This window comes from Ursus maritimus, unplaced genomic scaffold, assembly GCF_017311325.1.
Source record: "Ursus maritimus isolate PB19 unplaced genomic scaffold, ASM1731132v1 scaffold_13, whole genome shotgun sequence".
NCBI classification, from domain to species: domain Eukaryota; kingdom Metazoa; phylum Chordata; class Mammalia; order Carnivora; family Ursidae; genus Ursus; species Ursus maritimus.
The window spans coordinates 20,626,164-20,641,060 of NW_024423675.1; the positions used below are offsets into that span (position 1 = coordinate 20,626,164).

General features: G+C 38.7%; 1 protein-coding gene across 1 annotated transcript in view; it reads left to right on the forward strand.

Moving 5' to 3' along the window:
- FIG4 (FIG4 phosphoinositide 5-phosphatase) overlaps nucleotides 1-14,897 on the forward strand; it is a 122,127-nt gene that overhangs the window by 7,272 nt on the left and 99,958 nt on the right. The window contains exons 2-3 of the mRNA XM_008706231.2: nucleotides 8,390-8,488; nucleotides 9,966-10,089. Coding sequence (XP_008704453.1) covers nucleotides 8,390-8,488; nucleotides 9,966-10,089 — 223 coding nt within the window. The remainder of the gene's footprint in view (nucleotides 1-8,389; nucleotides 8,489-9,965; nucleotides 10,090-14,897) is intronic.

A 14,897-nucleotide genomic window follows, 5' to 3' on the forward strand; every position in this document is an offset into this window, starting at 1 on the left:
AAGAGAGAATCTTAAGCAGGCTCCATGCTGGTCACAGTTGCACAGCCCTGAGATCATGATCTGAGCCAAAATCAAGAGTCAGGTTATTAACTGCCTGAGCCACCCAGGCGCCCCTTGAATCACATTTGATAGATTGTATTTTTCAAGAAATTTGTCTATTTCATCTTAATTGTTGAATTTATTGGCGTCAAGTTGTTCATAATATTCTCTTATTAAACTTTTTTATTTTATTTTTTAAAGATTTTATTTATTTATTTGAGAGAGAGAGAGTGTACACACATGAGTAGGGGATAGGGACAGAGGGAGAGGGAGAAGCAGAGTCCCTACTGAGCAGGGAGTCCGATGTGGGGTTTGATCCCAGGACCCTGAGATCATGACCTGAGCCCAAGGCAGATGCTTAACCCACTGAGCCACCCAGGTACCACTCTTATTAAACTTTTGATGTCTGTAGGATTTGTAGTAAAACTTCCACTTTTGTTCCTGATATTGGTTTTTTGTGTTCTCTCTCATTTTTTATTGATCCATTTTGCTAGGCATTTATCAATTTTACTACTCTTTTGAAAGAATCAACTTTTGACTCAGTTAATTTTCTCTATTGTTGTTTTTTATTTAATCAGTTTCTGTTCTTAGGCTTACTATTTTTTTCCTCTTATGAATTTCAGATTAATCAGTTGGCCTTTTTCTAACTTCATAAGGTAAAAATTGGGTAATTGAGATTTTTTCCTTTTCTAATAGAAAGCATTTAAAAGTATAAATGTAAATAGAGGAAGAGTCAAAAGACTGTGAAGAAAGTATTAGTAGCCTGAACAACAAATAAAGCAATATATTCCTATATACAAAAATTTTGTAAATCATTCTGAAAAATAAAAACCCAACAAAAAAGGACAAGGACATGTATAGGTAATCTGACAAAAAAGAAGTATGAATATAAAAAGATAATTCAACTTGCTAATAATTAAAGCAATAAAATGAAAATAGATTCCCATTTTCACCTGTCAGAATGGCAAAGGTGGGAACAATTGACAAAAGTCATGGCAAGTATATGAGTCAGAATAAGGGCATTCTTATTTTGGTTGATGGGAGTGTATTAATTGGTTATGAAAGAATTAGGGGAACAAAAGAACAAAAGAGACAGTGGACGAGATGGGCTGCCTCTTGTTCTGAGCCTTCATGTAGAAGGATAACTGGGCAGAAGTGCTCCTGAGGTGACGTTCAGGTGCTCATTGTTACCTCTGTTTGGAAGTGGATTTTGAGAACTGTGGAGAGGAAAGGGCGGTGTGGGAGATAGCATGCAGAAGGTGTGATTCTATGGGCTTGTGAAGGGTCTGCTTCTTCCCAAAACTTACCTGTTCTCTCTGGCACCCAGACCCTCATGCTGCCCTTTGGCTCCTGTGATGATGCCCTGGCCCTTGTCTGTCCTGTGACCCAGGCCTACAGGTGAACTAAGGTCAGATCCAGCCCTACTGCTCATACAGCCTAGTGCAACTAGGAGTTGCCCACAGGGGATTTAGGAGCCCGAAGTTATGCTGAATGAAAGTGCAGTTTACCTTAGATGATTTCCAATTTATAGCCCTTGCTTAATATGTAATGCCCTAGGGGGTCTTACCATTGCAGTAAGTGATCATTTTCTAACAAATTAACACATAGTGGTTGAGTTGAAAATTGGTAGCTGAACAGAACTGTGGCAGATTTTTGTGTCTGCATGTGTAGGGGTGAAGTTGTTAGGATGATCTTTACTCTTGCTAGCTCAAAATTGTTAGTATGTGTGTATGTATGTGTGTGTGTGTGTTTATTTAATTCCTGCCTTGTTTAAAAGGATTCAAGGGGGGCACCTGGGTGGCACAGCGGTTAAGCATCTGCCTTCAGCTCAGGGCGTGATCCTGGCGTTATGGGATCGAGCCCCACATCAGGCTCCTCTGCTATGAGCCTGCTTCTTCCTCTCCCACTCCCCCTGCTTGTGTTCCCTCTCTCGCTGGCTGTCTCTATCTCTGTCAAATAAATAAATAAAATCTTAAAAAAAAAAAAAAGGATTCAAGGAAGCTTCTCCCTCTTCTCCACCCTATCATACAAAATAGAATAAACTAAGTAAGAACCACATCATGAAGAAAGCTTAGTTAGCCTAGATGTTAGCCTCAGTTTGTGTAATGAGGGAACGGGAGAGAACAATGTAAGATGTGGTTAGCTAAGGGATTGAGCAGGAAATCAAAGGATATAAAACAGTTAAGAGAAGCAGAGTGACGATAGCTGATTTAGAAGGTGGATTTGAAGGCGACCAAGTTTCCACTTACTTCTACAGGGGATTTGAAGCTTTTTTAACGCCCTGAAGTTGTGAAGAGTGAACTGGACAGTCGAGGCTCATTTCTTTCGAGCTACATTACTGATTGTGGGATTTCGGGAATAGGTGAAGAGGAAGGCCTGAAATTGTGTTAGATTGTGAGAAGTAACTTCATGGTGATCTTTAAAAATAATACCTTTATTCCAAAAGTTCAAGTGAAGTTTAACATTAATTGAAGCTGTCAGGCAACCTACAATTTCCTCTCTTTGAAGAAAGCTGATTTTCTTCCCTCAGATGAAAGTGAGTGATTAATTAGCCTGTCATTATAAAAGGAGATAATGATGTTAGTAGATACTGAATTTCCTGTTAAACGGATTAGCTATTATATTCCATTTGCAGTTCATGTATATATTTTAGAAACACATTCATCTTCATACTGGGTCACCACTGTTAAAGCTACATATTGAAATGTTAAGCTTTTTCTTGAACAGTGATACTTCACTTCCAGAAGAGGGCCAGCTCAGATCAGTTTCCATCTTAATGGGCTTTTAAATGTAGCTTTCTTGGGGTATCTTACTTCTCCACCCCCATTCCAGCCAACCCCCACGCCCCCAGCATATGTACAAACACACACAAGTGTTTTCCCCTGCGGGTGTTGGGTCATAAGTACCTGCATGTGTGTGTGCACTCGGGCAATCCAGCTGGCACGTGCCTGGTTTATGGAAATCCTGTACATTTCGGTGATTGCCCTCTTTTCCTTCCCTGTTGCTTTTGGACATCTGATTGACGTCCTTTTTCACTGTTTGAACTTGAGACTGCCAGTGCTGGATATTGCCTTTCCTTCTTCCTGCAGTCCCTACTTCTTACTAAGGACCCACAGTGAATTTAACCCCCACTTCCCCTGATATATAATCTATCCTTAGCGCATTCACACACAGTGGTGGGCATTCTTATCCGTTTCATCTTCTTGAAGCAGTGGCTCAAATCTGGACTGGTCGCTCCCAAGGCCTGTAGCACGACTGCTATCCTGGGATCTCCCTTCACATCATCCCATAGTCTCTTTTGGGATGATTGCCTTATTTCCCCAGATCCTGCATCTTCCTTTTTCTTGATTTATGCCCTCATTTTGGTGGTGTACCTCCTCCAGTTGCTTCATGAGAAAGGGTTCATGGGCAGTAATTTTTTTGAGCCTGTGCATTCTGAAAATGTCCTCCCACGCTCACATTTGATTGACAGATTTAATGTTGAATTTAAGATTGAAGTGAATTTTCCCTTAGAATTTTGAAGGCATTATGTTCCTGTCTTCTGCTGTTGCTGTTAAGAATTTCTAATATTACTCATTTCTTGATCTTTGGTTTGAAGCCTGTTCTTTTTTTTGTTTTCCTTTCTCTTTAGAAGATTGAGCTCTCTTCTTTTTATCTTCATTTTTCTGAAATTTTACACTCCTACCACCAGAGATAAGAGATGCCGTACATTTCCATGACTTCTGGAAGTTCTGTAGTGTAAATTGGATTGTTTCTTGAATTCTCTACTGCCAGCTTAGAGTTCACCTTTCTTGGACGTGCTTTTCAGTTTCAGATGATTTTTTTTTTTTTATTGCTGTCCCCACTCTTCTCCTTACCCTTGGGGCTTATGTCTAAAACAATGAGCATAAAAACACTGTACTATAGTTTTAGTAACGTGTTTGGGAGGAACAGAGGTGTTCACTTTGTCATCTTTATCCAGAAGACTAGTCATTTGCTCTTCAAATGGCTGTGTTGTGGATTTTACTGTATCACTGAGATTGCCCACAGAATGGCCACTCAAAAGATCCAGTTTGTTAGATCCCCTGGGCACTTCCATGTCCTCATCTTCCTTGACCTCTCAGCAGTAGTTTTTATTTTTCTCTCTTTCATTTCCTTTTAAAAATTTTTTAATTTAAATTCAGTTTAGTTAACATTTAATATATTATTAGTTTCAGGGGTAGAATTTGGTGATTCATCAGTTGCATATCACACCCGGTGCTTATTCCATCAAGTGCCCTCCTTGATGCCCATCCCCCAGTTTCCCCATCTCCTCACCTTCCTCTCCTCCAGCAACCTTCAGTTTGTTTCCCAGAATTAAGAGTCTCTTATGGTTTGCTTCCTTCTCTGTTTTTATCTCATTTTATTTTTCCTTCCCTTCCCCTATGTTCATCTGTTTTGTTTCTTAAATTCCACATGAGTGAAATCATATGGTATTTGTCTTCCTCTGATGGACTTTGTTCACTTAACATAATACCCTCTAGCTCATCCATGTTGTTGCAGATGGTAAGATTTCATTCTTTTTGATGGCTGAGTCATATTCTATTATATATAGATACATATATATATAGATATATATGCCACATCTTCTTTATCCATTCGTCTGTCAGTGGACATCTGGGCTCTTTCCATATTTTGGCTATTCTTTGTGGACGTTGCTGCTATAAACACTGGGGTGCATGTGCCCCTTCGAATCACTATATTTTTACCCTTTGGATAAATACTTACTAGTGCAATTGCTGGGTCATAGGGTAGTTCTATTTTTAACTTTTTGAGGAACCTCCATACTGTTTTCTGGAGTGGCTGCACCCAGTCGCAGCAGCATTCGATGTGGATGTGACTGCTGCCTTCTTTTCCAAATGGTCTCATCCCTTTGCTTTGATGACTCCACGCCATCCTGGGGTTTTTCTAAAAACACTGGCTATTTTTCTCAGTCTTCTAACCTGGTCTTCTCTATATCCAGCCTCTGAATAATTTTATGTAGAGTGCTTCAGGCTAGTTTTTTAGGGCTCTGTCTCTATCTTCCCTCTCCATACTAAGTTTAATCCAGTCCCATGATTTTGAAGGCCACGTATGTGCTGCTGACACGCTCTAAGAGCTCTCCTCTGAGCTCCAGACTCAGAAGTTCTCACTTGACCTCTTTGGGTATGTTGTAACAGAACTGTTGGTTCCCCCTCAAACCTGCCTCCCTACGGTCCATCCCTAAATCAGTAAGTGGCACCACAAGGCTCAAACAAAAATAATTGGATTGATGATGCGCTTAAAAAAAAAATGTTGTAAAAGTCGTTGGTCAACTGCCCACCAGAGGGCAGTGCAGGCAAATGATTCTATCCACAGCAGGCCAAGGCAGAGCTGTGGTTTTCTTCCCCACATAACTGGCTCCACATGAGGTCGCTTTTCTCTGCACAAAACGTTTTTAGGATTCTTGGACCACGTTAGAAGAAAGAATGTGGATAGTCACACTGTTTCCTGTTTCTTTTTCCTCACTCAAATCTGTTTATAAATTCTGTGGATTTTAGCTCTTGGTTCCTCTGCTTCATGGAGTCTTTGGAAGAGTCTGGATATGTTAGGTGTAGAGCTGCCCTTCCATGTGGGTGCACCAAAGGCCAATAAATCATTGGCCCACTAGTACTCAGGAATTACAACTGTCTTTTTATGGCAAGCTGCCAAGTCATAGTCCTACTGCAATTACTCTTTAAATTTCCTAGGATCCATTAAAATTCTAGGAATTTCATTCAGGGATTTTAGCTCCCCTAAAGCTGTGATGTTCTTCCTTACTGAGAGATCCACTTACCCAAAGAAGATGGGTTCGCGCAAACCTTGTAGAAAGTTATCCAGCAAAGTAAATGATTCATCTGTGGTAGGTGGTGTTCTTTACCTAATATTTACTCAATGTCTGTGGAACCAGATTGTGCTACCAGACCAGGGTAACAACCACAGAGGTTAGGGAGTTAGCTCCAGTCTCTCTGGTGCATATAATTAAGTGAAGGGGGCAGACATCCTTAACAAATTTAGGTAAGGCCTTCAGAAGTAAGTGCTATAGATATAAATGAAAGTGCTTTGGGAGGGAGCAGGTGATGAGAGGATTGTTGCAGGTGGAGACGGTAGGTATCACTCATCTTATCTTGGCTCTGTACATGGAGTCCTTTTGAGAGGTCCTTCAGTGTGAGGACACCAGCCTCTGGATGGCTTGCTCTGACCCTCCCCAAATGAGTTAAGTGCCCTTCCTATGTTGTCATCATCCTTCTATTACAGCATGCTATTCACGGTTGTTAATTTGCATGCTCTTCTCTCCTGAGGACAAAGACTGATTACTAATAGATTGGTGCATTCTCCCATTCTGGCTCCATTCTGGTCCTGTACATGGTTTTCCTTCTCTAAAGTACTCTCTTTTTTCCCTCTGTTTTTCTATCTTTTTCTAAATGCAATGGCATAGACTCACTGACATCTTAAAAAGTAAAGCGGAGAAAAGGAACTAACAGCCATCGAGTGCCTTCTTTGTGTTGAACACTGTTCACTGTGTTAGCTGTTTTATGAGCATTTGTCCCTTAACCTTGTTCCTCTAACAAATACAGCAAGCTTCTTCCCTTTCAGGGCTTTGCATTTGCTGTTTCCTCTAGTGGGGACTGTTTTCCGCAAGTCCGCAAGAAGGTGGCTCCATTTTTTGTTAACAAACATGTATAGTTTACAAACCATTCTTCTGAAGTTAATTTTATTAGGTTGGTTACCACCCCTTCCTCTCAGTCGGGGGTGGGGTCCCCCGGACAGGAATTAGCTGAGGGCAGGCTGAGAATCTTTGACGCCTCCCTCTCATTGTCCCCGCCCTTCTGGCTGCTCTCCCAGTGCATCAAGTCCTAGTCACTGGATGTCTCAAGTTAGTTTACTAACTTTTATTAAAATTGCTCTATTGCTACCTTATTATAACTGATAGTGCCATTCAGACTGTACCCCTCCTAGGAGATAAGGGATTCCATTTTTTTTGGCTAGCTTTCTTCTTAAGATGGGGCTAGTCAATCATCTTTTAATTGAATTTGTGTTTACTAATTACAGGCACCCTCCCCTGCCCCATCCAGGCATTAGCAGGGGTGGCACAGGGGCTGGGGCTTTTGCCCCCAGAACCAATCATCTTTTAACATATAATTTTGTTCTGTATAGCCTGGAAGTCTAGATCAGACCTTTGTAAACAGATTTATACTTAATAATAAAAACTTCCACCTATTTCTGCAGATGGAGGGTTAAAACAATATAACTAAGTGCTCATCTTCTGATATACACTAAAATCTTACTTTTAAAGGTCTTTCCTATCCTTTAAGGCTCAATTCAAGTCCCGACTCCTCTGACATTTTCTGTACCTATTGTACCGCACATTAATCTTTCCTGCTCTGAATTCCTTGGTCTACATACTTCAGTTTGGTCATTAATCTCGAGGATCTTATTTGTTATTTAATTGTTTTGTGGATCTAAATCTTAACTGACCGATGAGATGGTAAGATGCCAGTTGATTGTAGCAATGTTTTCTCAATTTTTGCTATGTTGAAAAAGTGCCACTTTTAAGGACATTTTTAGAGCAAAATATCTTTATGTAATTTTTCCTAATGGGTTTTACTTATTTTCTTAAACCTTACCTAACCTTGTTTAAGTTTCCTTAAAACCATTTTCTTTAAATTTAAGATTGTTATTTTTTTATATTTTAATTATTAATTTTATTCTTAGTGTTTATTTAAGAAGACTAATGTGCTCGGATATAATGCACCAAAGAAGTATTCAGGAAAGAAAGAATATTAATTATTTCCTGTAGCTTATCTATAAAAAGCCATCTGGGAAACTACACTCATTTAAATCTTTTATAGGACTTTGGGGTTTTTATAGTTGCTATATTAAAGTCATTTTCAATGTTTAACAGAAAATTTGTAAAGATTTATTTGATAAAATTTCAGTATTTTCATAGCTATAATTGTCTAAGCATTCCTAATTACATGTTGAGCTTTCTGATTCTTATTAGAGCTGCTTCCTCCTAGCAAAGTTTAAACATCAGTCTCCAATCAGGTTAATCTCTATATAATATAATTAAATTAATCTTGACCTGGTTACTGGGTACATTTCAAATGCCAGACTGATGTTTATCATGGCATCACTAAGAATATTTCAATTTTAAAATTGACCTTTTGGAATCAGCCTTTCTTTAATCTGCCAGTTATATTTAAAAGGAATATTTCTTTTCAAAAGTAATCCGACTTTATTACAGTATTTAATTTCAAAAACCAAAGTGGTTGTAAAATGTGTATAAGGAGAAGTGCCTTAAAAAACGAATGACATTTCTTTTCATTTATAGAGATACTTTCTAGTTGGGAGCAATCATGCAGAAACAAAATATCGTGTTTTGAAGATTGATAGAACAGAACCAAAAGATTTGGTCATAATTGATGATAGGGTAAGTATCTTGCAAACCTGAATACAAACAGTAACTTTTGTACCTGTTAAAGGATATGAAATATCCTCATAGCTTTTAGTGATATATTTTTTTTCCTTTTTTCATCAGGCATCTGAAAATTACAATTATTTTTCATGAGTGGCTGGAATTGAAATCTCTAATCTGGCTTCTAGGAATTACTGATGTTACAGAGTATGCTGGAATTTACACTTTGTCCTTCATTTTGCTTTGTTTTACAAAGCAAACTCTTTGGATAAGATAATGAATGTATTTTCTTAAAGAAGTGGTGTTTTAAGGATTTAATCTAACTCTCAATATTGCATATACTGAAGAGATTGTTTATTACTGTGCTTTAATATGAAGCTACTTGAAGTCAGGGCGGATTTCTGTGCTACAGACTTTATTATGCTGCTAAAAATCACCTCTAGGTGATCTTCTGGTGACTCGCTATGCATGAGAGAAATGTGAAGCTGTTCTTATCCAGATGTTATAGTATCCAGAGCAGGAGTACAGACTTAATTCAAGTAGCACAAAACCACGACACTGTTAGTCAAAAGTGGAATACAGCAGGCTGGTATTGAATAATTAATTTTAACTCTTTCAAGTGAGAGAACCTAACTTACCCTTTGTATTGAAGTTCTGTCTGTGACTATTGTGAACCCACGTCAATTGCTAGTTTCTCAAATATGTTGGTAGCTGCAGTTTGCAACCCATTTGCACTAAGTTCTTTGTAAAACTATTTTCTATGTTATGATAATTTTGGATAAATTGTATATTGTGATTTCCAGCACTCATGGGTATCGTTCTTCATTCTCCCCCTATTATGGGAGTTTTTATTAATATAATATATTGATTTTTGGTTTTACTTGGGGATGGGAACAGTTGATCAGGGATTTCTTTGAGAATCTAAGAAAAGCTGTGGGCCTCATAAAAATACACATATGTATGTAGAGTCAAAACTTCGCACACAGTTCTAAGGAGTTCACAGATTTCTTGAAATTTGTCTATGATCCTTTAAATGTATGGTTCAGAAGATAAGACTTCTTTTTTTTTTCAAGGATTTTATTTATTTCTTTCAGAGAGAGAGAGAGAGAGTGTGAGTGAGCAGGGAGGGGCAGTAGGGGAGGGAGAAAGAATCTAAAGCAGACCCTGCACTGAGCACAGAGCCTGACACAGGGCTTGATCCCACGACCCCTGTGAGATCATGACCTGAGCTGAAACCAAGAACTGGACGCTAATGGACTGTTCCACCCAGGCGCCCCAGAAGATGAGGTTTCGACAAAATTTTTTGGTATCGCGACATGGGATCCAGTAACCACCCATAATTGCTAATGTTAAAGAATTTGTTGGCTTTTAAAATTATAGCTTAGTTCTGCACTGTTATGTACTTCTCTATGAAATAGCTAGTGATTCTTATAAGCAATATATAATCTAAAGAATAAACAACACCTTACAGATTAAATTTGCTTATTTTTAGCATGTATATACTCAACAAGAAGTGAGAGAACTTCTTGGCCGCTTGGATCTAGGAAACAGAACAAAGATGGGACAGAAAGGATCCTCTGGGTTATTTCGAGCTGTTTCAGCTTTTGGTGTTGTAGGTAAGAAATGTACCTCCTTCTTACTACTTCTTTTTTTTTTTTTTCCCCTATAGAGACTACTAAAAGATTGTTTTATGTAGTTTTATAATTATAACCCATCATCTGTGGCTTTGGTTGTTTAAAATTTCACTATCCACCGATCAGATATCAAGTAGCTTTTATCTGGCATCTGGTATATGCTGCTCAGTTTCATATAGGATATGAATTAACATAAACGTGGTTTTGGCCTTTAAGAAGCCTGTTGTCTAGCTTGTTGAGGAATGAAAAAGTAAAAAAGTAGCTTGGACTGTAAACATCTGCTCCACGGTCGGGATTTGATGTTGATCCCTTTATATACAGTGCTGCTTTGGTCTGAACCTCTCTATTTAAATTTTACTTAAATTCCATCCTTCCCCCAAATCCGATAATGATGCCTATACTTCGTTTATTCACCAATATAGACATGGTTTTGGCTCTTAAGGATTCTGCTGTCTAGCTCTGGGACAGCAGTGAGATGCCCTACAGTTCTGGTGTGGACACCATCTTCCTTTGCAGTGGGTCAGTACACGTGTCTTTGCTATACTGTGGATCTGTCCCTGGGAGTCTTAGGCTGACAACACTAGGATGAAGGACAAAAACTAATATACACGAAGTAACTCCAGGATTGCAGTTAAGAGCCAAGCTGTGTAGAGAAAGTTAAATGGGAGTGGAGATTATGTAAGAGGTAGATGGCTTGGACCTGGAATGTCTAGGAAAGTTATCCTGGGCAAAATGAGACTCCAGCTGGACCTGAAGGAGGAACAAGATTTGGGTGGATGTGGGGAAGGGGTGAGAGAACCCCAGTAGGGATGACGGCAGAGGCAGAGGCATAAAGATGTCCGTGGGTCCTGGAATGTTGGCATGGAATTGAGTGAGGCCAGATCGCATGGGGCCTTGGCAGGCAAGCAGAGGGCGATTATATCTCTGCTTCTCTGTTGGCAGAGCCTGATTTTGAGTCTGATTTTTTTTTTTAAACATTTAACAACATTATCTTTGTATTTTTTAAACCTGCCGGACTGTCTGCAATGTTGACTGATTGGTATCCATAGATGTTAACAAAATTAATATGGACTTAATTATCCTGTATAGTTTCAAATTCTTGCATTTTTCTCATTAGCGCTTTTTATTCTGCGACTCTGTATTTGTTAAAACTTTGGTTATATTCTGCCGTATCTGAAATTTTTCTCAGAGTGCTCTCACAGCTCTTCCTGTGTAATCCCTTCAGGTCTATTTTGTGTCTAGGTGGCTGTCAGGGAAGGTCAAGAGTGGTAGGTAGGTTTAGTTTCTTCTTAGGACTGATTCTTTTTCTACATTTTCTGCTCAGTCTCAACAAGTATGTTGAAGTTATATATTCAACAGATAAGTGTTCGTAGGTGGATGTCAAGTGAGTTCATGTGTTCAAATTCCATAAATTATGTAAGTGTTAAGTTCTACTTTAAGTGTTGAATATATTTTAAATTAAAAAAAACTGGAAGAAAATAAAAAAATTTTAAAAACTGGAAATACAATGTGTCTTAAATATAGTAGGTGTAACTTCAGTGTTAGTTACTTATTAGGTTGAACTTATTTCTTTAAATGCTGATACTTTATTATAACTTTCTCAAGTGGAAATTTCCTAAGGTGTATGTAATATTGCATGCCTCATTACCCAGGGTTTATAATCCAAAATTGAACCTTCCTTGATGATTAAGAGTAATGAAATGATCAGTTATTGAACTGTTTAAAAATAGCTGCCTTTGGGTGTTCTGGAGTTATATTGAGCAGTTTGCCTTTACATTAAATGGCCTCTAGACCTTTGTACTGTTTTGTTTTTATGGTTCTTTAGTCATCCTTCATTGTTCTTGGCGTAGTTGCTTCTAGCAATATTCTCTGCCTCATTTTAAATCTATTGGTAACTAAACTTTTAAGACCAGAAGCTTGATTTTTATCAATTGATAACTAGGTCTGTAACCATGTATTTATTGTATACACAAGTATTAGTAAACTTTGGGTGAGAAGCTGAAGGTGTCTTGTTTCTCTGAGGGGTGACATTCTTAGGTGTTGTGGTCACTGTTTCTCTTATGGTTGGAGGCCTCTTAGGATTGAAACTGTCTTTGGGTAATGAAGTCACTGAAAGACTAACCTACCAGTAAAGTGAGACAGTAATGTACTAAGTAAGGATTTATTATTTTTATGGAAATACATAAAGTATTCTTGTTCAACCCTGTAAATAAAGCTTAGAATGAGTGAAGAGTAAATAGGGAGTTAATGAAAGTCTATGATTTGTCTAGAAGTACTGTCTTAGAAATAATGAGGGATACTTAATAGCAAGACACAAAATGCCTATCTTTGAAAAATGTATAGTCTGGTTGTCAGAATAATACATATGAGAAATGACCAGAATAGTTGTCTTCTATCCTGTGGCCAAAATATTTGCCCAGTTAACTTTTTCAGCATGCTTAGTTTGTGAATAGTATTTTGCTGGAATGTTTTTAGACTGTTATTATGCTTAATTTAGTTCATCATCTGTAAGAATCTAGAGCAGTGAGTCTCAGTTATCTGTAGTAATGGACCAGATTTTTTCCACCAGGATGTCATAGACCAGATTTTTTCCACCAGGATGTCATAGACCAACTAGTCTGCAGCTTGGCCACATGTGACACAGCACATGTTACAATTATAAGTTCAATAATAACCCAAACTAGTCTATGCCCTATTCAAGGCAAGATCATTGGCCATGCACTTGGATGTTGTAGCTATCTCAAATTGCTCTAAAGTTTCCTTCCAAACTCTTTCAGTTTATTTATATGTCTTTTCATGGGCTTGGTACCCATGAAAAACTCATGAATCATTGCTGGTCCCTAGACATGGGACATTTGTCTTCCTTGTATATTTCTCACCTCCATTGTTATTTAATGGCCAGCAGGAGGTTTGGGAAACCACTGAATAGGATCATGAGCATCCCTCCCAAAGTTGTTTTATATGCTCTTGGGGTACATAGATGGAGTTGGTGGATGGTTACTTGTAGACATTTTCTTCTTTCTCTCCTTTCTTTCTCTCTTTCTTTCTTTCTTTCTTTCTTTCTTTCTTTCTTTCTTTCAGAGTAGGGAAAAGGGGTTGTGGGGCAGAGGGAGAGGGAGAGAGAATCCAGCCTGGAGCCCGAAATGGGGCTCAATCTCACAACCTTAAGATCATGACCTGAGCTGAAATCAAGAGTTGAATGCTCAACCAACTAAGCCACCCAGGTGCCCCTGGGTACCTGTAGTCTTCACTAGGCTTAGCTCTGTGACCATCCCAGCCCCTTTTGGTACATAGCTGCAGGTTTATGGCCTTTTTCTGCCTATGTCACCTGTCAGAGGATAGTCTTTCAAGCTGCTCGTATGTTGAGGGGGAGTGGTAGAATAAGTATCCTTGTAGCAGACTAAGTGATGGACTCGGTTGTTATTTAAAGCAACACCCTTAGAAATAGATTGCAGATCCAAGATAGTAATGAAGACAACAACAACAAAACGTGAGCCTCAGGCTAGTGAGGGAGCAGTAGATGTGGTGTTAGAGAGTCACTTTGGTTCTAGAGGGCTCTGTTGTGCAAAGGTCCTATGTACCTTGTGGACGTTTTTCATGTTTCTCTGTTTCATGTTTCTCTGCCAAGACACCTTCAGTCTCCCTGAAGGCTTTTAAGATAATGACTCGCTGGCATGGTGACCCCTGAAACAGGGATATTGCATTCTTCGCTGTTGGTGGGCTGGTGGGGTCCTGTCCAGCCACCAGCACTCCCACTATATCCTCTTACACTGTCCTTTTTTGTATACTTTGCTTGGTGTCCATTTCAAATGAAATAGCCTCCTCTACTTGGAGAGAGAGAAATCACTTTTGCATGATGACTGTCATCTTGGCTTCTTGGAAGTACTCAGGGAAATTGGTCTGGGGTCAGAAGTAAACAGAATGAAGATGAAAAAACTTGTTCTCATTTTGGTGTGTTCAAGGGACGAATAGGCTGACTCCTGGCAGATGTCTGTGCCGTATTAAGGTCTTTTAATTGTTGGCTCTCTTGGATACGAACCTTTTAAAAAAGAGAGCGACAATTCCCAGTGGTAGTAAAAAGGAAGAAGAAAATAATTTCATTTATAATAAGCTGAAGGCATTTGTGCTGGTAGAAGAGTCTCTTTTGTGCAATATATTTACCTCCCTTTATTCAAATTATGAAGAGAAAGGTAGAATGGTATAAATAGTCTTGAGCTAAAAACATAAAATTAAAATTCAGTTGGAATGTAGGTTGAGAAATTATTGCAGAGATTTTTTTGTATAAAAAGTAAGTATAGGGGCGCCTGGGTGGCGCAGTCGTTAAGCGTCTGCCTTCGGCTCAGGGCGTGATCCCAGCGTTCTGGGATCGAGCCCCACATCAGGCTCTTCCTCTGGGAGCCTGCTTCTTCCTCTCCCACTCCCCCTGCTTGTGTTCCCTCTCTCGCTGGCTGTCTCTGTCAAATAAATAAATAAAATCTTTAAAAAAAAAAAACAACAACAAAAAAAGTAAGTATAACAAAAATAAAAGGAAAACTCATTCATTTTGGAAATATTTATTATTTAAGCCCTTGCGTGTTTTTATGCTGCTTTCAAGGGCTTTACTTTTATAAGTTTTATCCTTCTAAAAGGATAGCTTTTTTCTTACTTGCTTTTAATGAGATTGTCATCAGCTTTTTTCCTCCCTGTTCCTATGTCCTTTATCTTTAATCAGGTAATTTTTTGCTAGTCTCTAAGGCAAACAAAGGAGTAAATGAACATTTTTTTTTTTTTAAAAGCAGTTTGTGTTTTGT